Source organism: Ranitomeya variabilis, chromosome 1 (genome assembly GCF_051348905.1).
Source record: "Ranitomeya variabilis isolate aRanVar5 chromosome 1, aRanVar5.hap1, whole genome shotgun sequence".
In the NCBI taxonomy this organism is placed as follows: Eukaryota; Metazoa; Chordata; class Amphibia; order Anura; family Dendrobatidae; genus Ranitomeya; species Ranitomeya variabilis.
Window position 1 is genome coordinate 311,385,558 of NC_135232.1, and position 25,348 is coordinate 311,410,905.

Here is a 25,348-nt window from a genome sequence, read left to right on the forward strand (position 1 = left end):
GATACATCGGGGGCTTATCTACAGCATTCCAGAATGCTGTAGATAAGCCCCTAATGGCGGTGGCCGAAGCTTCTAGCAGAAAAATGAGGTGACATATTCCCTTTAACCCTTTCATTATCGCCCTTTGGTGCCCACTTTGATGCCCATTTTTGTTTTTACGTGTATTCACATCAGGGCACCTCGCTGCATTGTATGTTATTATTGTGATGCTTTTTTCTTGTTGCTAAACCTATGAAAACAGAAAAAATTGCTGAAACTGACGAATAAGAAACCAACTTCAGCCTCGTCCCCTCGATGTTGATGTGCAATAAGATTACTCCTATGAAGTGCAGCAGAATCCCTGCCCCTGAGGGGCTCCTGACACATCCCCATACATAGGTGTGCAGGCTGTATGAGCTGCAGCCGTCTCCTGCAGTGTCACCATTCCAGCCCATTCCACTATCCCATAGTACAGGTCACCAGCAGATGTATCAGCACTACTGACGCGCCCGTCATCACCTCCGACCAATCACAGCAGGTTTTTCACAAAAGGAAGGCACACTATGTTGAGACCTTTTCTGCTATTGGTGCATTTTACTAAACTGCAATTGGCTGGTAATGGCTGATGGGCGGGGCTGCCGGCGGAGGGAAGTGCCCTGTTCTGTTTGGAGGTTTTCGGAGCTTCCGGTAAACACCGTAACGGAACGAATGTAAGTGATAAGTTCTGTGGCCGGAATTGTACTGGAAGTGACTGCGCCGCGCTCCTCGCCGGTATTGTCACTGTGCCCTGCAGTGCTTTGTGACGGCAGCTCATGGTGGAGTGTGGCTGCTGATGTGGTGTGCTGGACCGGTAGTTTTATAGAGATAGGTGGGGGATGGCTTCCAGGGGTTTGCTTTGTGATGGGTTGTAAACAGGGCATGGCTTAGAGGGGTGATGGCAGCACTGTTCGTGGTTGGTGGGCTTGTGGTAGAGATCTTCTTCATTGTGCTGATTAGTGGCAGCTGTCAATATTGTGGTTACCTGCCCTGTGGCTGGTGAGGATAGTAAGGTGGTGGGAGAGGATGGCGGTGGTCTTGGGGGCATGGGGTAGCAGTGGTCTGCTTTGTTACATATGGGAGAGGGTGGCGGTGGTCTGCCTTGTGACTTATGGGAGAGGGAGCGGCGGTGGTCTGCCTTGTGACTTATGGGAGAGGGAGCGGCGGTGGTCTGCCTTGTGACTGATGGGAGAGGGAGCGGCGGTGGTCTGCCTTATTGATGGAAGAGGATGGCGGAGGTCTGCATTATGCCTGATACAAAAGAGTCTGGTGGTCTATGTTTTGACTGATGGGAGAGGGGGTGGTGGTGGTCTTCGTTGTGACTTATGGGAGAGGGGGTTGCGGTGGTCTGCGTGGTGACTGATGCAAAGTAGTCCTGTGGTCTATGTTGTGACTGATGGGAGAGGGTGTGGCGGTGGTCTGCATTATGCCTGATGCAAAAGAGTCCGGTGGTCTTTGTTTTGATTGATGGAATAGGGTGTGGCGGTGGTCTGTGTTGTGACTTATGGGAGAGAGGGTGGTGGTGGTCTGCAGTATTGATGGGAGAGGGTGGCAGTGGTCTGCGTTATTGATGAGAGAGGGTGGTGGTGGTCTGCGTTGTTACTTATGGGAGAGGGGGTTGCGGTGGTCTGCGTGGTGACTGATGCAAAGTAGTCCTGTGGTCTATGTTGTGACTGATGGGATATGGGGTGGCGGTGGTCTCCTTTGTGACATGGGAGAGGGAGTGGCGGTGGTGTGTGGTGACTGATAGGAGAGGGTGGCGGTAGTCTGTATTATGCCTGATGCAAAGTAGTCCTGTGGTCTATGTTTTGATTGATGGGAGAGGGTGTGGCGGTGGTCTGTGTTGTGACATGGGATATGGGGTGGGGTGGTCTGTGTTGTGACTTATGGCAGAGGGGGTGGCGGAGGTCTGCTTTGTGACTTATGAGAAAGGGAGTTGCGGTGGTCTGCGTGGTGACTGATGTAAGAGGGGGTGGCGGTGGTCTGCGTTATGACTAGAGGGTGGCGGTGGTCTGCATTATGACTGATGCAAAAGAGTCCTATGGTCTGCGTTGTGACTGATGCAAAAGAGTCCAGTAGTCTGCGTTGTGACTTATGGCAGAGGGTGTGGCTGTGGTCTGCTTTATGCCTGATGCAAAAGAGTCCTGTGGTCTACGTTTTGATTGATGGGAGAGGGTGTGGCGGTGGTCTGCGTTGTGACTTATGGCAGAGGGGGTGGTGGAGGTCTGCTTTGTGACTTATGGGAAAGGGAGTTGCTGTGGTATGCGTGGTGACTGATGGGTGACGGGGTGGCGGTGGTTTGCGTGGTGACAGATGGGAGAGGGGTTGGTGGTGGTATGCGTTATGACTGATGCAAAGTAGTCCTGTTGTCTATGTTGTGACTTATGAGAGAGAGAGAGAGTGGCGGTTGGCTGCGTTATTGATGGGAGAGGGTGACGGTGTTCTGCGTTGTGACTAGAGGGTGGCGGTGGTCTGCGTTTTGACTTATGGGAAAGGTGGTGGTGGCGGCGGTCTTCATTATGACTGATGCAATATAATCCTGTGGTCTATGTTTTGACTGATGGGAGAGAGGGTGGTGGTGGTCTGTGTTGTGATTTATGGGAGAGGGGGTGTCGGTAGTTTGCATGGACTGATGGGAGAGGGGGTGGCGGTGGTCTGCATTATGACTGATGGCAGAGGGGGTGGCGGTGGTCTGCATTATGACTGATGGGAGAGGGGGTGGCGGTGGTCTGCATTATGACTGATGGGAGAGGGGGTGGCGGTGGTCTGCATTATGACTGATGGGAGAGGGGGTGGCGGTGGTCTGCATTATGACTGATGGGAGAGGGGGTGGCGGTGGTCTGCATTATGACTGATGGGAGAGGGGGTGGCGGTGGTCTGCATTATGACTGATGGGAGAGGGGGTGGCGGTGGTCTGCATTATGACTGATGGCAGAGGCGGTGGCGGTGGTCTGCATTATGACTGATGGCAGAGGCGGTGGCGGTGGTCTGCATTATGACTGATGGCAGAGGGGGTGGCGGTGGTCTGCATTATGACTGATGGCAGAGGGGGTGGCGGTGGTCTGCATTATGACTGATGGCAGAGGGGGTGGCGGTGGTCTGCATTATGACTGATGGCAGAGGGGGTGGCGGTGGTCTGCATTATGACTGTTGGGAGAGGGGGTGGCGGTGGTCTGCATGATGACGGGAGAGGGGGGTGGAGGTGGGCTGTTCAATTGGTGGAAGAAAACTGGGTACTTTATGAAGCATTTTTTTTAAACCAATTTTCCAGAAAAATCTGTTACACACTGATGGCATAGCAACGGCCCTGTGCCGACGCTAGTGTGAAAGCAGCCTTACTGAAAGCACAATTGCCTTTATACATATACCCTATTGTACCTGACTTATGATTCATTCCCATGATTTTTCTCCGTAGCATAGGTCATCAGTATCCGATCAATGTTGGCCCCACACCCAGCATCACCATTGATTAGCTGTTTGCAGTTGACTCCAGTTTCTACCCATTCTTTCCTTATTTGTTTTGTTGTGCATTTCCTGTTTTGGAGACATATTGCTTTAACCCCTTAGTGACAGAGCCAATTTGGTACTTAAAGGGCCACTGTCACCCCCTCCAGCCGTTATAAACTAAAAGAGCCACCTTGTGCAGCAGTAATGCTGCAGTCTAACAAGGTGGCTCTTTTAGTTTTTGATTCCGTTATTCCCTCAATAAAGCGTTTTAAAATTTGCCCTAACTACCTGTCTGTAGACCTGGAGGCGGTCCGAAGCCTCCTCTGTGAATCTCCCAACGGCCGTCACTCTTCTCTTCTGGGGATGTGGTCGCCGCCCCCTTCGTGCTGTTTCTTCTTAAATCCGGCGCCTGCGCTGTGCGTGCCTGCCTGGGACAGGCGCAGTCTTCATTGTCCGTCATAGGTCAGATGCAGGGTGCCTGACTGCGCCTGTGCGGGCAGTGCGGCCACCCTGTTGCTGAATCCCCGCCCCGCACTGTGTTATTCATTATGCACAGTGCGGGGCTGGGGTTCCTGGGCATGCGCACTGCGCTGTTCAGACGCTCCCCCGCCTTCCAGCATTGTTATTTGCGGCTGCTTCATTCCAAACGCTGGCAAGGAAACCTGTATATTACGGCAACGCTGGAAGGCGGGGGACCGGGGGAGCGTCTGAACAGCGCAGTGCGCCGCACTGTGCATAATGAATAACACAGTGCGGGGCAGGGATTCAGCAACAGGGTGGCCGCACTGCCCGCACAGGCGCAGTCAGGCACCCTGCATCTGACCTATGACGGACAATGAAGACTGCGCCTGTCCCAGGCAGGCACGCACAGCGCAGGCGCCGGATTTAAGAAGAAACAGCGCGAAGGGGGAACTTAACTAGATGTGTGGTGAGCACTTTGAGCCCCCAAGTGCTTCACAGAAGTTTATAAAGTAGAGCCGTGAAAATAAAGAATCGCATTTGTTTACACAAAAATGATATTTTTGCCCCAAAATTTTTATTTTGACAAGGGTAACAGGAGAAATTAGACCACAAAAGTTGTTGTGCAGTTTCTCCTGAGTACGTCGATACCCCATATGTGGGGGTAAACCACTGTTTGGGCGCACTGCAGAGCTTGGAAGAGAATGAGTGCCGTTTTACTTTTTCAATGTAGAATTGGCTGGAATTGAGATCGGACACCATGTCGCGTTTGGAGAGCCCCTGATGTGCCTAAACAGTAGAAACCCCCCCACAAGTGACCCCATTTTGGAAACTAGACCCCTTAAGGAACTTATCTAGATGTGTGGTGAGCACTTTAAACCCCCAAGTTCTTCACAGAAATTTATAAAGTAGAGCCGTGAAAATAAAAAATCCTTTTTTTTTCTCAAAAAATGATTTTTTAGCCTGCAATTTTTTATTTTCTCAAGGGTAACTGGAGACATTGGACCCCAAAATCTGTTGACCAGTTTGTCCTGAGTACGCTGATACCCCATATATGGGGGCACTGTTTGGGCACCCATCGGGGCCCGGAAGGGAAGGAGCGCCGCTTGGAATGCAGACTTTGATGGGATGGTCTGCGGGCGTCATGTTGCATTTGAAGAGCTCCTGATGTACCTAAAAAAGTAGAAACCCCCCACAAGAGACCCCATTTTGGAAACTAGACCCCCTCCAAAGAGCTTATCTAGATGTGTGGTGAGCACTATGAACTCCCAACTGCTTCACAGAAGTTTATAATGTAGAGCCATGAAAATAAAAAAAAAAATCTAATTTTTTCCACAAAAATGATTTTTCACCCCCAAATTTTTACTTTCACAAGGGTAACAGGAGAAATTGGACCCCAATATTTATTGTGAAATTTATGCTGAGTAGGCTGATACCCCATATGTGGGGGTAAACCACTGTTTGGGCGCATGGCAGAGCTCGGAAGGGAAGGAGCGCCGTTTTGGAATGCAGACTTTGATAGAATGGTCTGCGGGCGTTATGTTGCGTTTGCAGAGCCCCTGATGTACCTAAACAGTAGAAACCCCCCACAAGTGACCCCATTTTGGAAACTAGACCCCCCTAAGGAACTTATCTAGATGTGTGGTGAGAACTTTGAATGCCCAAGTGCTTCACAGAAGTTTATAATGCAGTCGTGAAAATGAAAAATATTTTTTTTTCCGCAAAAAAGATTTTTTAGCCCCCAAGTTTTTATTTTCACAAGGGTACAAGAGAAATTAGACCCCAAAAGTTGTCCAATTTGTCCTGAGTACACTGATACCTCATGTGTGGGGGGACCACTGTTTGGGCGCATGGCAGAGCTCGGAAGGGAAGGAGTTCCATTTTGGAATGCAGACTTTGATAGAATGGTCTGCGGGCATTATGTTGCGTTTGCAGAGACCCTGATGTACCTAAACAGTAGAAACCCCCACAAGTGACCCCATTTTTGGAAACTAGACCCCCCAAGGAACTTATCTAGATGTGTGGTGAGAACTTTGAATGCCAAGTACTTCACAGAAGTTTATAATGCAGAGTTGTGAAAATAAAAAATATTGTTTTTTCCACAAAAAAGATTTTTTAGCCCCCACTTTTTTATTTTCACAAGGGTAACAGGAGAAATTGGACCCCAAAAGTTGTTGTCCAATTTATCCCGAGTACGCTGATGCCCCATATGTGGGGGTAAACCACTTTTTGGGCGCACGGCAGAGCTCGGAAGGGAGGGAGCACCATTTGACTTTTTGAGCGCAAAATTGGCTGTGGCGTTTAGAGACCCCCTGATGTACCTAAACAGTGGAAACCCCCCAAATCTAACTCCAACCCTAACCCCAACACACCCCTAATGCCAACCCGATCCATAATCCTAATCACAACCCTAACGATAATCACAACCCTAACCCCAAAACAATCAGAACCCTAAATCCAACACCCCCCTAATCCTAATCTCAACCCTAACCTCAAACCTAACCCTAATACTAATACACACCTAACCCTAATCCCAAACGTAACCCTAATGCCAGCCCTAATCCAAACCCTAATCCCAACCCTAGTCCTAACTTTAGCCGCAACCCTAGCCCTAACTTTAGCCGCAACCCTAGCCCTAACTTTAGTCCCAACCCTAGCCCTAACTTTAGCCCTAACCCTAGCACTAACCCTAAATGTAGCGCCAACCCTAACCCTAATTTTAGCCCTAACCCTAAATTTAGCCCCAACCCTAACCCTAAATTTAGCCCCAACACCTCTAGCTGCCGGCCGACGGATCATGGCGGGCGCACTGCGCATGCGCCCGCCATTTTCTTACCGGAGCAAGAAGCCGGCTGCCAGCAGAAGAAGCAGGAGGACTCAGGGACACCGGTAAGTATAACAGGGTCCCCGATCCCCCTATTTCTCTGTCCTCTGATATGCGATCACATCAGAGGACAGAGAATGACATCGCTTTTTTTTTTTTTTTTTTTTGCGGTCGCCGGTAAACAGTTAATTACCGGCGATCGCAAAACAGGGGTCGGTAAAAACCGACCCCGATCATGTTCTTTGGGGTCTCGGCTACCCCCGGCAGCCGAGACCCCAAAGATCTTCCGGGCGGCGGGCGCACTGCGCATGCGCCCGCCATTTTTTTCCCGGAAAAAGATGGCGCCGCCCATCAGGAGCCACGAGGAGCACCGGGGGAGATAGGTAAGTATCGGGGGGCGATCGGGGACCCCATTTCTCTGTCCTCCGATGTGCGATCACATCGGAGGATAGAGAAATTAAATGGCAAATCACGTTTTTTTTTTTTTTTTTGTTGCGACCGCCTGTAAGCGGTTAATTACCGGCGATCGCAACTTGGGGGTCGGTAAAAACCCCCCGAATCATGTTCTCTGGGGTCTCGGCTACCCCCGGCAACCAAGACCCCCGAGAAAATCCGACTCTGGGGGGCGCTATACATTTTTTCCACAGCGCCGTTAATTAACGGCGCTGTGGTTTAAGTACTCTTAACTGCCGCCGTTAAAAGGTGTATCGGCAGTCGTTAAGGGGTTAAGTTTCCGGTCTTGATGCTTTGATGTCTTCCTCGGTCTACCAGTATGTTTGCCTTTAACAACCTTCCCATGTTGTTTGTATTTGGTTCAGATTTTAGACACAGCTGACTGTGAACAACCAACATCTTTTGCAACATTGCGTGACGATTTTACCCTCTCTTCAGAGTTTTATAATCCTCTCCTTTGTTTCAATTGACATCTCTCCTCCTCCTCCTCCTCCTCCCCTGTATGTCATCTCCTCCTCCTCCTCCTCCTCCCCTGTATGTCATCTCCTCCTCCTCCTCCTCCTCCTCCTCCCCTGTATGTCATCTCCTCCTCCTCCTCCTCCTCCCCTGTATGTCATCTCCTCCTCCTCCTCCTCCTCCCCTGTATGTCATCTCCTCCTCCTCCCCTGTATGTCATCTCCTCCTCCTCCTCCTCCTCCCCTGTATGTCATCTCCTCCTCCTCCTCCTCCCCTGTATGTCATCTCCTCCTCCTCCTCCCCTGTATGTCATCTCCTCCTCCTCCCCTGTATGTCATCTCCTCCTCCTCCTCCTCCTCCCCTGTATGTCATCTCCTCCTCCTCCTCCTCCCCTGTATGTCATCTCCTCCTCCTCCTCCTCCCCTGTATGTCATCTCCTCCTCCTCCTTTATATAGTATGCACCTGTATGTCATCTCCTCCTCCTCCTGTATATAGTATGCACCTGTATGTCATCTCCTCCTGTATTAGACCTCGTTCACATGTTATTTGGTCAGTATTTTTACCTCAGTATTTGTAAGCTAAATTGGCAGCCTGATAAATCCCCAGCCAACAGTAAGCCCACGCCCTGGCAGTATATATTAGCTCACACATACACATAATAGACAGGTCATGTGACTGACAGCTGCCGGATTCCTATATGGTACATTTGTTGCTCTTGTAGTTTGTCTGCTTATTAATCAGATTTTTATTTTTGAAGGATAATACCAGACTTGTGTGTGTTTTAGGGCGAGTTTCATGTGCCACGTTGTGTGTTGAGTTGCGTGTGGCGACATGCATGTAGCGACTTTCGTGAGATGGGTTTTGTGTGGCGACATGCGTGTAGCAACTTTTTGTGTGTCGAGTTGCATGTGACAGGTTAGTGTAGCAAGTTGTGTGCAGCAAGTTTTGCGCATGGCGAGTTTTATGTGTGGTGCGTTTTGAGTATGTGCAAGTTTTGTGAGAGGCAACTTTTGCATGTGTTGCAACTTTTGTGCATGTGGCAATTTTTCCGCATGTGCAAGTTTTGCGTGTGGCGAGTTTTCCATGAGGTGAGTTTTGCACGTGTGGCGAGTTTTGCATGTGGCGAGTTTTGCGCATGGCGAGTTTTGAGCGGCGACTTTTGTGTTTCGACTTTTATGTGGCGAGGTTGGTGTATGTGTGGTGAAATGTGTGCTGAGGGTCATATATGTGTTCAAGCACGTGGTAGTGTGTGGCGCATTTTGTGTTTGTGTTCATATCCCCGTGTGTGGTGAGTATCCCATGTCGGGGCCCCACCTTAGCAACTGTACAGTATATACTCTTTGGCGCCATCGCCGCTCTCATTCTTTAAGTCCCCCTTGTTCACATCTGGCAGCTGTCAATTTGCCTTCAACACTTTTCCTTTCACTTTTTCTCCATTATGTAGATAGGGGCAAAATTGTTTGGTGAATTGGAACGCGCGGGGTTAAATTTCGCCTCACAACATAGCCTATAACGCTCTCGGGGTCCAGAAGTGTGACTGTGCAAAATGTTGTGGCTGTAGCTGCGACGGTGCAGATGCCAATCCTGGACATACACACATTCAGCTTTATATATTAGATGGGGGTGCAGACAATAAAACCACAGCATTTACGCTACATGGTAACGTGGCCTAAATTGCAAGTTAAGTAAATTCTTCTATGAAACAAGTATTGCAATGTGATACACAGGATTGTATACACACCTCCAACGTATTTACTCTATTTATTTATGTTTTTTTTTTCTTTTTCAGAATACAGTATATGTACCAAAGCGCAAATGCCATGTTTCATAGAGCAGATTGACCTGGAGGAAGCCAGAATATTCAAGCATTGCTGCAACAATAGGAAGCATGGATGAAGAGACTTGTTGTTTTCTGAGCTAACTGGGCAGACCTCTTATTGGGTTGTTTCATTTACATAAGAACTTAGGAAGTAAACTTACCATGGCTGGGGCTATTGCCTCCAGAATGAGCTTCAGCTCTCTGAAACGTAAACAGCCTAAAACATTCACAGTGAGAATCCTTACAATGGATGCGGAAATGGAGTTCAACTGTGAGGTAAGAGCTCTTCAACCGCATTCTGTAGGGCTGTGCTAAAAGTTGCTTTTATTTAATAACTCATTTTTGATTGGGAAATTCCTGTGATTAAAAAGTACCTGTCGGGCTTATAAGAAAGCAGCATGGTGGCTCAGTGGTTAGCACGGTTGCTTTGCAGCGCTGGGGTCCTGGGTTCACATCCCACCTAGGATAACCTTACCTTGTTGATAACAAGGTGTGATTCTGTGCTGTTCTCGGAGACCGCAGTTTTGTGCTCAGATCTGCCAAGATTTTGCATATTTCGCCCTTTTGTTGACTCATTTATAGAATACTCTCGGAGAATCAATTTAAAGGGAACTTGTCACGTAAAAAAAAATTTGCAATTAACCTGCAAATATGGGGTTGATGTGCGTTCTAAAGATGTGCGGCCACCCCAATGACATGCAGGCTGCCAGGAGGAAACAAACTTTATACCTCCCTGCATCCTCCGACTTTCAGTCATAGAGGCACAGCTGATGCGGCTTCAGTCACCGCTCAGTACGGACGGATTATGTACTGAGTAGTCACTGAAACTGCGCCTCTGATTGAAAGCTGTAGACTCCTAGGAGGAAAAACGTTCATTTTCTCCTTGTAGCCAGGCTTTCAGTGCTGCAGCGGGGCAGCTTCACAATGCTATTAATCTGCAGACTAACCCCATATTTGCAGGTTTATACGATTTGGGCATATAACGGGTTCCCTTTAACTACTGGTGTTTTTACCCTTCGCCACGACAGCACCCCACATGAGAGAGAGGGATCCGCCCCATAGGAACAGGAAACCTACAGAATAAAAGGAGGCGGTCCCCTCTCCTCCTCAGTTTAGGTTTCCTGTTCCTACAGGGACCCGGCTTACCTACAGAGAAGAGGATCCCTGGGCCATGCACCCGCCTGCGTCGGTATCTGAGGGAACGGCAGGGGCTGCGGTTCCAGAAGCAGCGGCGGGGGAGCCCCTGCTTGCAGCCTCCCCCCTCGTCTGGCCAAGCATCCACGGTCCGGGTCCGGTCACCGTGGGTCCGTCCGGCACCGTGAGGACGCGCGCGCGCTGCTGCGGCCGGCTTAATATCCCTAGCCGCCGCATGGTGAGTGAGAGCGGCGCGTCTAACCCAGAAGTCGCTGGAGCACTTCCGGGTTGGTCCGGGGAGGCAGGAGAATGGGCGGCAGATTTAAAAATGCAGCGCTAGCGTCGGGCCGGTGTGTGTAAGATGGCTTCACCGGCCGACGATGCGCACTTGCCCGCAGTGCAACAGCGTTCTCCTAGCAAGGAGAGAAGCGCTAGGAGCAGCACAAAGAGTGGTGGTCGACCTCCAGAGAAGGGTTCTACCACCAAACGAAATCCGCCTCCAGAACCGGTACCTGTCAGCTTCGCTGGGTGAGTTTTTGAAAGAGTCTCTTCCTATATGCTGATATATGTTCCTCCTGTATCTTTCCTAGACTAAGAAAAGGACACACAAATCCAAGCACAAGGAATGTGCTTTATGTACGCAGCCCCTCCCGGATGATTATGTTAAAAAACTGTGTTCGGAGTGTATCATGCAAACCTTACGGCAGGAAAACATAATGACTCCATCAGATGTCAGAGCTATGATCCGGGAAGAAATGCAGGGGTTGGCGCAGACTAGTACCACCAGTACCCGTCAGCTTAGTAGGTCCAAATCTCCGGTCAGTTCACAGTCAGAGGACGTATGTATATCCTCAGGCGAAGCGGAATCCCAGCCGAGCTCATCCGAGACTGAAGGGGGACTTTGTCTTCCCAACAGCAGTGTGGACAATTTAATAAAATCTGTCAGAAGCACGATGGGGTGCTCAGATGAGAAAGAAAGTAAATCGGCTCAGGACATCATGTTCGCGGGGTTAGGACAGAGGAAACGTAGGTCCTTCCCCGTCATAAAAACTATTAAAGAAATAGTAAAAAAAGCGTGGGATAAGCAAAATAGAGGTTTTCTACTATCATCCTCTAAAAGACGCTATCCCTTCAGCGACGAGGAGCTAAATACCTGGTCGAAGGTGCCAAAGGTGGATGCCGCTGTAGCCTCCACAACCAAACAGTCGGTCTTACCGGTGGAGGATTCAGGAGTCCTGACAGACCCGCTGGACCGTAAAGCGAATGCTTTACTAAAAAGGTCGTGGGAAGCCAACACGGGGGCATTCAGGCCCGCCATATCTAGCACCTGCACTGCGAGGTCACTACTAGTGTGGATGGAGCAACTGGAGGAACAGATTAGAGGTAGAACTTCGAGAGAGTCAATCCTGCCGATGCCGAAATTCCCTCTAATCAAAGAAGCAGTAGCATTCCTGGCTGATGCCTCTGTGGATTCGCTACGCCTAGCAGCCAGGTCAGCCGGCCTAGTGAACACAGCCCGGCGAGCACTCTGGCTAAAGAACTGGAAAGGGGACGCACAGGCCAAAGCAAAACTTTGTGCGATCCCCTGCCAGGGTGAGTTTCTTTTCGGAAAAGCGCTGGATGAGCTCCTGAGTAAAGCAGGAGAAAGGAAAAAAGGCTTCCCTAACCAGTATCTTCCATCCTACAGGAGAGCCTTCAAAAGACGTCCCTTTACCAGGAACAAGCCGTTTGAACAAAGGGAACAAATAACATCCAGCCAGTGGATTCTGGACATTGTACAATACGGCCTAAAATTGGATTTTGACCGAATCCCTTGGGATTCCTTTATAGTAACATCTCCAAAAGGTCAAGACCAACAAAGGGCTCTGGAATCAGAGATCCTATCTCTTCTGTCTAAAAAAGTCCTGATAGAAGTTCCCCGGGATCAAGAAGGGAAGGGGTTCTATTCCCCTTTATTCTTGATCAATAAGCCTGATGGTTCATTTAGAACCATCATAAACCTCAAGAGATTAAACGCCTTCCTGCGTAATCATACCTTCAAAATGGAATCCATTAGTTCAACCATAAAACTCTTGTTTCCTAGGTGTGTCATGGCCGGAATAGACTTAAAGGATGCCTATTATCATCTTCCCATACATGCCGAACATCAAAAGTATCTAAGGGTAGCAGTCATCCTGGAAGGACAGGTTCGTCACTTTCAGTATGTTGCAATGCCATTTGGGCTTTCTATGGCTCCCCGCATCTTCACTAAGGTGATATTAGAAGTGATGGCTCATCTACGTCAACGAGATACCTTGATAATACCCTACCTAGATGACTTTCTAGTGGTGGGAAACTCTATGCTCCAGTGTAAAACCCGTCTATCTAATACGATCTCGTCCCTACAGGAGTTAGGTTGGATCGTCAACTTCGAAAAATCCCGGCTGAATCCAGAAACCGTCCAGACATTTCTAGGAATCCAGCTAGACTCCGTAAGTCAGAGATGCTTCCTCCCCCAGGCAAAGAAACTGACTATACAATCAAGGGTATCAGGCTCAATACGCAACCCCTACATGACACTAAGGAAGGGCATGTCTTTGCTGGGGTCATTATCATCATGTATCCCTGCTGTACCATGGGCACAATTTCATACTCGTCAATTACAGTATGAGGTATTGTCGGCTCAGGAAAAAGACGGACATCTAGAAAGCAGAATAACTCTTTCCAAAGATGTCTTAGAATCACTATCCTGGTGGCTAGACATGGACCACCTCTCAGAGGGTGTGCCATGGATAATAGACCCGTCTAAAATAATTACCACCGACGCCAGCCCTATTGGGTGGGGAGCACATATGAAAGACAGTCTGGCCCAAGATACTTGGGACCAGGCAGAATTGTCATGTTCCTCCAATTGGAAGGAGTTAAAAGCGGTAGAATATGCCTTAAATCACTTTCTTCCGCAGATTCAAGGAGCAAATGTAAGAATTTACTCGGACAATTCCACCACAGTGGCATATGTGAACCGTCAGGGTGGTACAAGGTCAGGAAGTCTAATGACCATAGCTGCAGACATCTTCCAGCTGGCAGAGACTCATCTGACATCCCTAACAGCCCTGCACATCAGAGGTGTAGAGAACATCAGGGCAGACTACCTCAGCCGAAACGAGTTACGTCAAGGGGAATGGACCTTAAACAGATCCATATTCAGTATGATAACAGAATCATGGGGGATACCACAAATCGACCTATTTGCCACAAGAGACAACCGGCAAGTAAGAAGGTTCGCTTCCCTGAACGCCATGGATCACCCAGATATGTTGGACTCTCTCCACCATCCTTGGAGGTTCCAGCTGGCATACGCCTTTCCTCCGATGTCTCTGATTCCACTAGTGATCAGAAAAATCAGGAGGGAACAAGCAAGAGTGATCCTCATTGCACCATTCTGGCCGAAAAGACCATGGTTCTCTTGTCTCCAGACCATGTGCCTATGCGATCCATGGATTCTCCCATCAGACAAGAAACTGCTGTCCCAAGGCCCCTTTTTCCACCCGCAAGTGAAAGGTCTTCACTTGACGGCGTGGAATTTGAGAGGCAACTACTAAGATCAAGAGGGTTCTCAGCAGAACTAGTAAACACCCTCTTATTGAGCAGGAAAAGATCTACCACCCTGATATATAGTAGGGTATGGAATAAATTCTTAGACTTTTACACGGTACCGTTCACTAAGCAAGTTCCAGTCACACCTATTCTGGAGTTCTTGCAAAAAGGCCGAGAGTTGGGGTTATCTGTAAATACCTTAAGAGTTCAGGTCTCGGCATTAGGAGCCCTATATGGATGCAATATAGCAGCTAATAGGTGGATCTCCAGATTCATAAAATCTTGTGAACGTAGTAAACCGGTCCATATTTCCCGTCTACCTCCGTGGGATTTAAATCTAGTGCTAGAGGCCTTAACCAGCTCCCCATTTGAGCCACTAGATTCAATACCTTTAAAAGTCCTGACATATAAAGTAGCCCTCTTGGTAGCCCTAACCTCAGCTAGACGGGTTAGCGACATCCAGGCCCTATCAGTAGACCCACCCTTCTTACTGATATTCCATGATCGGATAGTCCTAAAACCAGACCCCTCATACCTCCCTAAGGTAGCGTCCACCTACCACAGGTCCCAAGAGATATTTCTCCCTTCCTTTTTTGATTCACCTGTAACTCCAGAACAGCATAAATTCCACACCATAGATGTCAGAAGAGCCATCCTGACCTATATAGAAAGGTGTCAGACATGGAGGGAGAGTAGGGCTCTGTTTATCTCCTTTCAGGGCCACAAGAAAGGACATGGGGTCACGAGAGCTACCATATCTCGATGGATCAGAGATGCTATCTGCTTGGCCTATACGTCAAAAGGCGAGATTCCTCCAGCGGGTATTAAAGCGCACTCAACACGAGCCATGGCTTCCTCCTGGGCGGAACAAGCGGATGTACCGATCCATTTAATATGTAAGGCCGCAACTTGGTCTACACCTTCTACCTTTTACAACCATTATAGACTTGATCTATCTACATCTTATGATCTGACCTTTGGTAGAGCCGTTCTTAATACAGTAATCCCACCCAAATAATGAATCTCTGAAAATCTCTCATGTGGGGTGCTGTCGTGGCGAAGAGTAAAAAGCCGGATTACTCACCGGTAATGCTCTTTTAATGAGTCCACGACAGCACCCATTTACTACCCTCCCTAAATTATGCACAGCTCTTCCTTTTAAATTCACAAATAATGGTTGTATAGAGTTTAAGATATTTTGCTGAATAAGAATTAATACTAAAGCTTTTGCGGTTCCCTTTTTGTACTCTGTAAACTAAACTGAGGAGGAGAGGGGACCGCCTCCTTTTATTCTGTAGGTTTCCTGTTCCTATGGGGCGGATCCCTCTCTCTCATGTGGGGTGCTGTCGTGGACTCATTAAAAGAGCATTACCGGTGAGTAATCCGGCTTTTTTTTTTTTTCATGAATTCAACAAAAGAAAATCACAAACATGGTGAATCCTTCATTAATGCATCTCAATGGGTAGTAAGATACAAATGAGGCAAAAAAACAAACAAAAAAAAACCTCACCTCTACTGCCAAGAGTGAACTTCACTGTTTCGTTCAGAGCAATCTTAAGGTACCGTCACATTAAGCGACGCTGTAGCGATATAGACAATCGTTGTGTGGTCGCTGGAGAGCTGTCACACAGACAGCTCTCCAGCGACCAACGATGCCGAAGTCCCCGGGTAACCAGGGTAAACATCGGGTTACTAAGCGCAGGGCCGCGCTTAGTAACCCGATGTTTACCCTGGTTACCCGTGTAAATGTAAAAAAAAAAAAACACTGCATACTTACATTCCGGTGTCTGTCGGGTCCCCCGGCGTCTGCTTCCCTGCACTGTGTAAGCGCCGGCCCTAAAGCAGAGCGGTGACGTCACCGCTGTGCTCTGCTTTACGGCCGGCGCTGACACAGTGCAGGGAAGCGGACGCCGGGGGACCCGACAGACACCGGAATGTAAGTATGTAGTGTTTGGTTTTTTTTACATTTACAATGGTAACCAGTGTAAATATCGGGTTACTAAGCGCGGCCCTGCGCTTAGTAACCCGATGTTTACCATGGTTACCAGTGAAGACATCGCTGAATCCGCGTCACACACACCGATTCAGCGGGTGATCCAGCGACGAAATAAGGTGCTGGCCTTCTAGCTCCGACCAACGATGTCACAGCGGGATCCAGATCGCTGCTGCGTGTCAAACACAACGATATCGCTATCCAGGACGCTGCAACGTCACGGATCGCTATCGTTATCGTTGTTAAGTTGTTCAGTGTGAAGGTACCTTTACTTTTCAGCCACTTAATAGGATATAAAGAGTTGATCTGCATAATGTCAGAGCTGCATTGATAAGGTTAATCTGCGATGGGGGGCGGGAAGCTGCTTGTAAGGGATTTTTGTGCAAAAAAGCAATCGGAAGCCTGAAAAGGGGTCAGTCTTAGGGTAGGTTCACACTGGTCGTTTTTGCTGCATTTTTTTAAATCCTTTTTTTATTCTAGTGTTAAGCTGTGTTTTAACAGTACCAGCAAAGCGTATGAGATTTCAGAAATCTCATACACACATTTTTTTTTTTTTTTTTGTCATCAGTATTTTATGCTTTAGGGTATGTGTCCACGTTCAGGATTTGGTCAGGATTTTATGCAGGTAAAATCCTGACCAAATCTGCACCTGAGGTCACTGGCAGGTCACCTGCGCTGTCCTTGCGTTGTTTCTGCAATGTAAGGACATGCTGCGTTCTTAAAAGACGCGCCGCATGTGAGTTTTCTCGGGTCTGCCGCATTCGTCTTTTACTGCATAGTGGAGACGGGATTTCATGAAATCCCCTTCACTATGCTGTAACATCTGGACGCTGCGTTTTTTATGCATGCTGCTCAACACTGCGTCAAAAACTCAGCGTTTCCTGAACGTGGACACATACCCTTACATGGTTTTTTGTACATAGAGCATGTCACTACTTTCAGCGTTTATTACCCATTGTCTTGAATGGGTGGGGAAAAAACGCTGAAAAAACAAATAAAAAAACGCAGTATCGTGTTTTGCTGCGTTTTTATGCTACAGTCTGATTCCATAGAATAGGACTTTTTTTTTTTTTCAACACTAAAATATATCATCATGTACAAGAAACAAATATAGCATGCCAAAACCGCCTCAAAAAACACAAGAAAAAAAGGATAACATACTTTTTTTTTCTTCAGCTTCTTTCCTGCTAAGAGATCAGGTTTTGCTGCAAAAAAAAAGATTCTGAAAAAAAAACACCTAGTGTTATCTTACCCCTTAGTCTTTCGCCACATACAATACACAGACACAACAACACCAAAAAGGGCTTGTGACCGTATTTATCTTGGTTGATGTTTCTAGCTTCCTACTTCTTTCTTTTCATACTTCACAGGAATCCATTTTACTTTGCCTCTATATCATAAAATTTAGCATGAAGTAAAACAGCAGCACCAATCTCGTGTTTACCCGCTGCATGGTTCCAGTCTACCCCGACAGAGTAGTATCTCCCATCTCAGAAGCAGGCAGTCTCACACAACTGTCAAATGATGAGACAGCAGAGAACCACTTAAGCCTGACTTCAATTTCCATTTCTTAATATATCACAATTACTCTCACTAAATTATATAGTTTTTTTATGCATCATGTAAAACACCTGTCGATGAAGGCCATTATAAATTTCCAGGAATAGAAAAATTGGTAAAGATGTTCCATTATAAATAAATTCCAAAATACCATTAATTAGCAAATAAATTTGTTTTGGCTAATAAGCTAATCAATATAGTACATAAAAATCATCTTACGATGCAGTAACCTTTCCTAGAATGTTCATAGGACAGTTGCTTGTGAGCACGTGTAGTAGGAAGCTTCACTGCTGTGTCATGGAGATAACAACCTATACCACAAGCTATCTGCAGATCACAGCAGCTGCTCAGCAAGATAGGGTGGATGGCAGTGTTTGCAGTCTCTTCTTACGCCGACAATCCTGCTATCTCTAATATTAAATCAGAAAGATGGTGTGGACAGCAGTGTGAGCAGTCTCTTCTTACCTCAACATCTCTAGTATTAGATCAGAAAGACAAAGTGGACAGCAGTGTGTGCAGTCTCCAATTACTCCAGCACCAGTGGCATCTCCAGTATTAGGTCAGAAAGACAGTGTGAACTGCAGAGTGAGCAGCTTCTTACCTGAGCACCTCTGGTTTCTTCAGGTTTAGATCAGAAAAACATGTTGGACAGCAGCTTGTGCAGCCTCATCTTACCTCAGCACAGCTGTTATTTCCAAAATTAATAAGAAAGATGATGTAAAGCATTAAGGGCAGCCTCATCCTACTTCAGTACACCTAGTATCTCCATTATTAGATTCGAATGTTAGGTTGGACAGCGGTGTGAGCAGTATTTTTTACCCCAGCACCTCTGGTATCTCCAGTTCTAGGTCAGAAAGAAAGTGTGGACTGCAGGGTGAGCAGCTTCTTCTTACCAAATCAAGTTGTTATATTGCACATTATATTAGAAAGACATGGTAAACAGCTTTGTGTGCAGCCTCTTCTTACTTCATCACCCCTAGTATCTCCAATATTAGATCACAAAGTCAATGTTGACAGCATTATGAGCAGTTTCTAATTACTCTAGCACCCTTTGTATATAGTAGGTGTGAGCAGCCTCTCCTTATATCAGCACCTCTGGTATCTCCAGTAGTTGATCAGAAAGGTTGGGTGCACGTCAGTGGGAGAAGTCTCATCTTACCTCGCTACTTATCACTTCAATAGACAGCAGTGTGAGTAGCCACCTCTTACCTCATCACCCCTAGTACCTCCAATATTAAATTTGAAAGACAGGGAGGATAGTAGTGTGAGCACCTTCTTCCTACCAAAGGAACCTGGTATAGAATGCAAGGACAGGGTCCTCTCCCCTCTGTACCGGTCTGTCATTGTAAATTTGTTTACTGTTAACGATATCTATAACCCAGTACGTAACCCCCTTTTCTCATGTACAGCACCATGGAATTAATGGTGCTATATAAATTAATAATAATAATAATAATAATAATTTCAAGCATTAGATCAGAAAGTCATGGTGAACAGCAGGGTGAGCAGTCTCTTCTTACCTCCGTACTCTAGCTATCTCCTGTATTAGGTCACATTATCTCCTGGGAAGATGAGGGGAACAGAGTGTATTACTGCACATGTTCACCTCCACTAATACTACTAAAAAAATTTTAAGAGAACAAGATGAAGGCCTTTTTAGTATACTATGCGAATTACCTGCTTGGACAGTATGCGTGTAATTTGTTAATAATATTAAGAATTTTTTTTGTGATGAGATTTTGTTTTATTTTTCTTTTCCAGAAGCACTTATTTAATTACAGATGAACATAACTTAATGAATTGTGTGCATATGGTGTCAAAATCTATGGGTTGGAGTAGGTTTCTGCTATAATTTATGCGACTTTCTGGCATAAAATTATAAAAGGCCAAAACTGATTATCGAAGAAAAAGGTCAGGTCACTCATCTATGAAGAATCAATGCAGGGAAATGGGAGAGGAAGGGAATTCTAGCAGCAAAATATTCAATAAAACACTTACCGTATTTTCTGGTGTATAAGACGACTGGGCGTATAAGATGACCCCCAACTTTTCCATATAAAATATGGAATTTGGGATATGCCCGCTGTATAAGACGGGGGTCATCTTATACGCCCAGTCATCTTATACGGCGTGTGGTTCCCAGGGTCTGAAGGAGAGGAGACTCTCCTTCAGGCCCTGGGATCCATATTCATGTTAAAAATAAAGAATAAAAATAAAAAATATGTATATACTCACCCCTCCGAGAAGCCTGGCTGTCACTGCTGCAAGCGTCTGCCTCCGTTCCTAAGAATTGCAGAGCATGAAGGACCCTCGATGACGTCGCAGTCCTGTGATTGGTCCGTGACCGCTCATGTGACCGGTCACCTGACCGTGACGTCATCGAAGGTCCTTCACGCTCTGCAATTCTTAGGAACGGAGGCAGACGCTTGCAGCGGTGACAGCCAGGCTTCTCGGAGGGGTGAGTATATACATATTTTTTATTTTTATTCTTTATTTTTTACATGAATATGGATCCCAGGGCCTGAAGGAGAGTTTCCTCTCCTTCAGACCCTGGGAACATCCAGGATCGCTCCCTGCACATGCCGTACCTGGCGTATAAGACGACCCCCGACTTTTGGGACAATTTTTAGGGGTTAAAAAGTCGTCTTATACGCCGGAAAATACGGTATGTATTTATATGTGTGTACACACACACACACACACACACACACACACACACACACACACACACACACACACACACACACACACACACACACACACTAAAAAGTTGCAATTCCAGTGCCTACTGTAACTAGCAAACGCGTTTCAGACTGCTGTCTTTAAAATTCATTTCTTTATCATTAATAATTACACTGTGTGCAGAATTATTAGGCAAGTTGTATTTTGATCACATGACACTTTTTATACATGTTGTCCTACTCCAAGCTGTCCAGGCTTGAGAGCCAACTACAAATTAAGTAAATCAGGTGATGTGCATCTCTGTAATAAGGAGGGATGTTGTCTAATGACATCAAAACCCTATATAAGGTGTGCTTAATTATTAGGCAACTTCCTTTCCTTTGGCAAAATGGGTCAGAAGAGAGATTTGACGGGCTCTGAAAAGTCCAAAATTGTGAGATGTCTTGCAGAGGGATGCAGCAGTCTTGAAATTGCCAAACTTTTGAAGCATAATCACCGAATAATCAAGCGTTTCATGGCAAATAGCCAACAGGGTCGCAAGAAGCGTGTTGGGCAATAAAGGCGCAAAATAACTGCCCATGAATTGAGGAAAATCAAGCGTGAAGCTGCCAAGATGCCATTTGCCACCAGTTTTGCCATATTTCAGAGCTGCAACGTTACTGGAGTATCAAAAAGCACAAGGTGTGCGATACTCAGGGACATGGCCAAGGTAAGGAAGGCTGAAGAACGACCATCCTTTAAACAAGAAACATAAGATAAAGCGTCAAGACTGGGCCAAGAAATCTCTTAAGACTGACTTTTCAAAGGTTTTATGGACTGATGAAATGAGAGTGACTCTTGATGGGCCAGAGGCTGGATCAGTAAAGAGCAGAGAGCTCCACTCCGACTCAGACGCCAGCAAGGTGGAGATGGGGTACTGGTATGGGCTGGCATCATCAAAGATGAACTTGTGGGACCTTTTCGGGTTGAGGATGGAGTGAAGCTCAACTCCCAGACCTACTGCCAGTTTCTGGAAGATGACTTCTTCAAGCAGTGGTACAGGAAGAAGTTGGTATCGTTCAAGAAAAACATGATTTTCATGGAGGACAATGCTCCATCACATGCCTCCAACTACTCCACAGCGTGGCTGGCCAGTAAAGGTCTCAAAGAAGAAAAAATAATGACATGGGCCCCTTGTTCACCTGATCTGAACCCCATAGAGAACCTATGGTCCCTTCAACAGGTCAGGTCCCGTTGAAGCGCATCGTGCACGAAACGGCCGTCGCCCGGTTCACTCCCCGCACCCTCTCGTTTTACCTGCAGCCCGAAAGGCATGTCCTTAGGCTACGTTCACATTTGCGTTGCGTCGGGCCCAGCCGCGGCGACGCATGCGTCATGCGCCCCTATATTTAATATGGGGGACGCATGGTCATGCGTTGTGTTGCGTTTTGTGACGCATGCGTTTTTTTGGCGCAAGCGTCAGGGCGCAGAGGACGCAGCAAGTTGCATTTTTTGTGCGTCAAAAACATGCCAAAAAAGGACGCATGCGTCACAAAACAATGCTTTTTGCGTGCGTTGCGTCGCCGATGCGTCGCCGACGCAACGCCCAACAACGCAAATGTTGAACGTAGCCTTACTCCGATATATGGAAGAATAAAGGATTTTTAATACATCGCTTGGTGAGTGCCACCTTTTCTTTTTTCTTTGGATGTTCAATACAAATTACTGTATGGTAGAGCACCACAGCGCGATTGTATTCCACCGTTGGTCCGATTGCCATGAGAGACTTTGATTGTTGCAGTAAATTACTCACTTAAAGGCCATCAAAAACCACCTATCCTGGTGCTGTCATACTTTCTTCTTTTTATATGGACTGTGACATAATAACCGACAGTCTGCTGTCTTGATCTACATGTCAGCTCATTTACATATTAAGAATAATGTGAATTTCTCGGGAATAAGACATCAGATCGTATCTATCACGGTATCCTTTTATTCAGCTTCCTATGACCTGCATGTCCGTATAGACGACTTAGGAGGGTTGATCCTACTGACAGATGCTTTTTGAATATGATTCTTCAGTGAAATGACATTTCACAGAAAATTGGTAGCAATATTTTTACATGTATTTGTTATCTTTTAGGTAAAATGGAAAGGAAAGGACCTGTTTGACCTGGTATGTCGAACTTTGGGGCTTCGGGAAACCTGGTTCTTTGGGCTACAGTACACTATTAAGGACACTATTGCATGGTTGAAAATGGATAAAAAGGTAACCTGTAAACAGCAGTGCTGATGAAGTGATACAGTGTTCTTGTGATACCGTTACCTAATTTTAGTTGCATTTGATATCCTTAAGGTATTGGACCATGATGTCCCAAAAGAAGAACCTGTCACCTTTCACTTTTTAGCCAAGTTTTACCCAGAAAGTGTTGAGGAAGAACTTGTACAGGAGATTACGCAGCATCTCTTCTTCCTGCAGGTGCTTAATATATGATTTTATTTATTGTTCTGGTTTTACCTCGCCCCCAATATTGATACCTCTTGCTTACCGAGTCGCTTTTCTTTTTTAAATAGGTGAAAAAGCAGATACTGGAAGAGAAAATATACTGTCCACCCGAAGCTTCTGTGCTGCTGGCATCATATGCTGTTCAAGCAAAGGTGAGTTTTTCTCTTCAGCTGTAGGATACATTATTGCCCCTGTGCATTTTATTACTTTATTGTGCACATGTCTTACATTTTTAACATATGTCAAAATGGCGTGTTAGAGGTTTTAATCAGTAAGGGAGCAGATGCTGAAACTGAACTGGTGTTGAAACCAAAGGTTTTATTAAGATGAGTGCTGTTTCCCTTCATTTCTGCTCCTCTAGTAGATCTTTTATGAGTAGCCCTGATTCTTCCTTTCTTAGACATGCTAATTAGTTCTTCATCATTATGTCAGTGATCTGGACCTCGACTGTTTAAATCCTCATCATTTAACTTTTACCGGTCAGATGTTTGAAATGCTAGCAGTTATGTAAAATAACAAAATCAGATGGTACTCGCCCTCCCCGGGTTTTGGCTGCTGTGATGGAGTCATGTTGGCAGTGCACATCACCGCTGCAGCCAGCAGCACCATATTGAAGCTACACTTTTCATTACCAATTACAAAATGGCTTTTTCCAGGTCACCACCTGACAGCACACTGGAGGACGTCCTTCTTATCCATGATGGGACAGGAAACACGAGAGGTTAAAAGGACCCTCCCCCTACCACCCTTCAGTGTTTTTCCTGTCCCATTATGGATAGGAACGGCGAGAGGAGCTACCGTTCTGTGCGGGGGGATTGTGGATCGGGGGGCTTTGCCTCACCCTTCCCTCCATGAGGCACCCGCTGGCCGACACCCGCCCGAGGGTCCCTCTGCCTACCAGTGTAGCGCTGCTCCTGGTATGAGGATCGCTTCCCCCTGCCGGGGGCTCTCGATCCTTCCGTCACGCCCCCTGGTGCATGCGATCCTGCCGGTTGCCTCTGCGGACGTCGGCGTCTCCATGCGGCCGGCATGAGGAAGCAAATCGTCGCTGCACCATCCTCTCTTTCCGGCCGCGTCACTTCCGGTTTGCGGCTGAGGGGGGCGGGCGGCGTCTCCGAAACAGGAAGCGGTAGTGAGCGCAGGAGCGCTGTACAGATGAACAGACGAGCAGAAATATAAGGTATGTGCAGTAAGCGATCTCCGGTGCATCATGGAGGACGCAGCTAGAGAAGGGCAGGAGTCCACGGCGCTAGTGAGTAGAGGGGACCGGTATTATGGACATTTAAAAAAAAAAAAAAATGGGGCATTATCCTGGAGTTTTGTTATTTTTCTATAGGCGGCCTCATTACCAGAAAAACCGTTAAAGAAGCCTGGCAAAAGCAAAAAATGTCCTATTTGCGCAGCCAAACTGAAAGATACCTGGCAGAAACCCCTATGTGAAGCGTGCACCTGCAGAATCATAGGAGAGGAGCAGGCTTCTCTTATGTCAAATATGAGAGCCATGATAAGAGAGGAGGTCCAGGCTTCTGTATCAGGTCTGGCACTACCTCAAGCCTCACCTTCAGAGAGACCGAGCAAAAGGCAGAGGGTCGATTACTCTTCAGGAGATTCGTTATCTGCTGTATCGGATATAGAGGAGGAAGAGGAGAGCAGAGACCCCCCACAGAGAGGGAGAAAATACTTATTCTCTGCGGCAGACACAGGAGAACTGTTGGAGGCTGTGCGGCATACTATGCAGATTGAGGATCCACAACCATCTTGTTCAGTTCAGGACGAAATGTTTGGTGGCTTGTGCTCACAGACTGCAAAAGTGTTTCCAGTAAATTCCCATATCAGATCCATGATTTTGGATGAATGGGAGGAGGCGGAGAAGAGATTGACTATCCCTAAAGATTTCCGACTCCGCTTGCCGTTTGACCCGGATGAAGTTAAAGAATGGGTCGATATACCTAAAATAGACATTCCATTGGCTAAAGTGTCCAGAAGAACCTCAATCCCTTTTGAGGACTCTTCCAATCTAAAAGAGCCCATGGACAGAAAGGCAGATGGACTTTTAAAAAGGACCTGGGAGAGTTCTTCGGCGGTTATCGGAGCTAATATCGCAGCAACATCAGTGGCTCGCTCCATGGACCTGTGGCTAAATGATCTTCAGGATCAATTAATAGCCAAAACTCCTAGAGATACTATCATGAAATCTCTGCCTCTGTTAAAATTGGCAACCGCCTTTTTGGCAGACGCGTCCGCGGAGACGGTTAGGTTCGCGGCTAGAGGTCAATCTCTCTCTAATGCAGCCCGAAGAGCTATCTGGCTCAAAAACTGGTCGGGTGATATGCACTCCAAAAATAAATTGTGTTCCATACCCTTCTCTGGGGGCAGGGTCTTCGGACCGGTCCTCGACGATATATTAGAGAAAGCCTCAGACGTAAAAAAGGGGTTCCCCGAAG

General features: G+C 46.9%; 1 protein-coding gene across 4 annotated transcripts in view; it reads left to right on the forward strand.

Annotated features, from left to right (window-relative positions):
* Positions 1 to 581: 581 nt before the first annotated feature.
* NF2 (NF2, moesin-ezrin-radixin like (MERLIN) tumor suppressor) overlaps positions 582 to 25,348 on the forward strand; it is a 117,810-nt gene continuing 93,043 nt past the window's right edge. For 2 of the 4 annotated variants that reach the window (XM_077296936.1, XM_077296960.1), the window contains exons 1-5: positions 582 to 689; positions 9,445 to 9,750; positions 22,542 to 22,667; positions 22,755 to 22,877; positions 22,973 to 23,056. In XM_077296936.1, coding sequence (XP_077153051.1) covers positions 9,637 to 9,750; positions 22,542 to 22,667; positions 22,755 to 22,877; positions 22,973 to 23,056 — 447 coding nt within the window. In that variant the 5' untranslated portion in view covers positions 582 to 689; positions 9,445 to 9,636. Of the gene's footprint in view, positions 690 to 717; positions 848 to 9,444; positions 9,751 to 22,541; positions 22,668 to 22,754; positions 22,878 to 22,972; positions 23,057 to 25,348 lie in introns of those variants that run through there. The other 2 variants (XM_077296945.1, XM_077296953.1) reach the window with 2 other exon arrangements.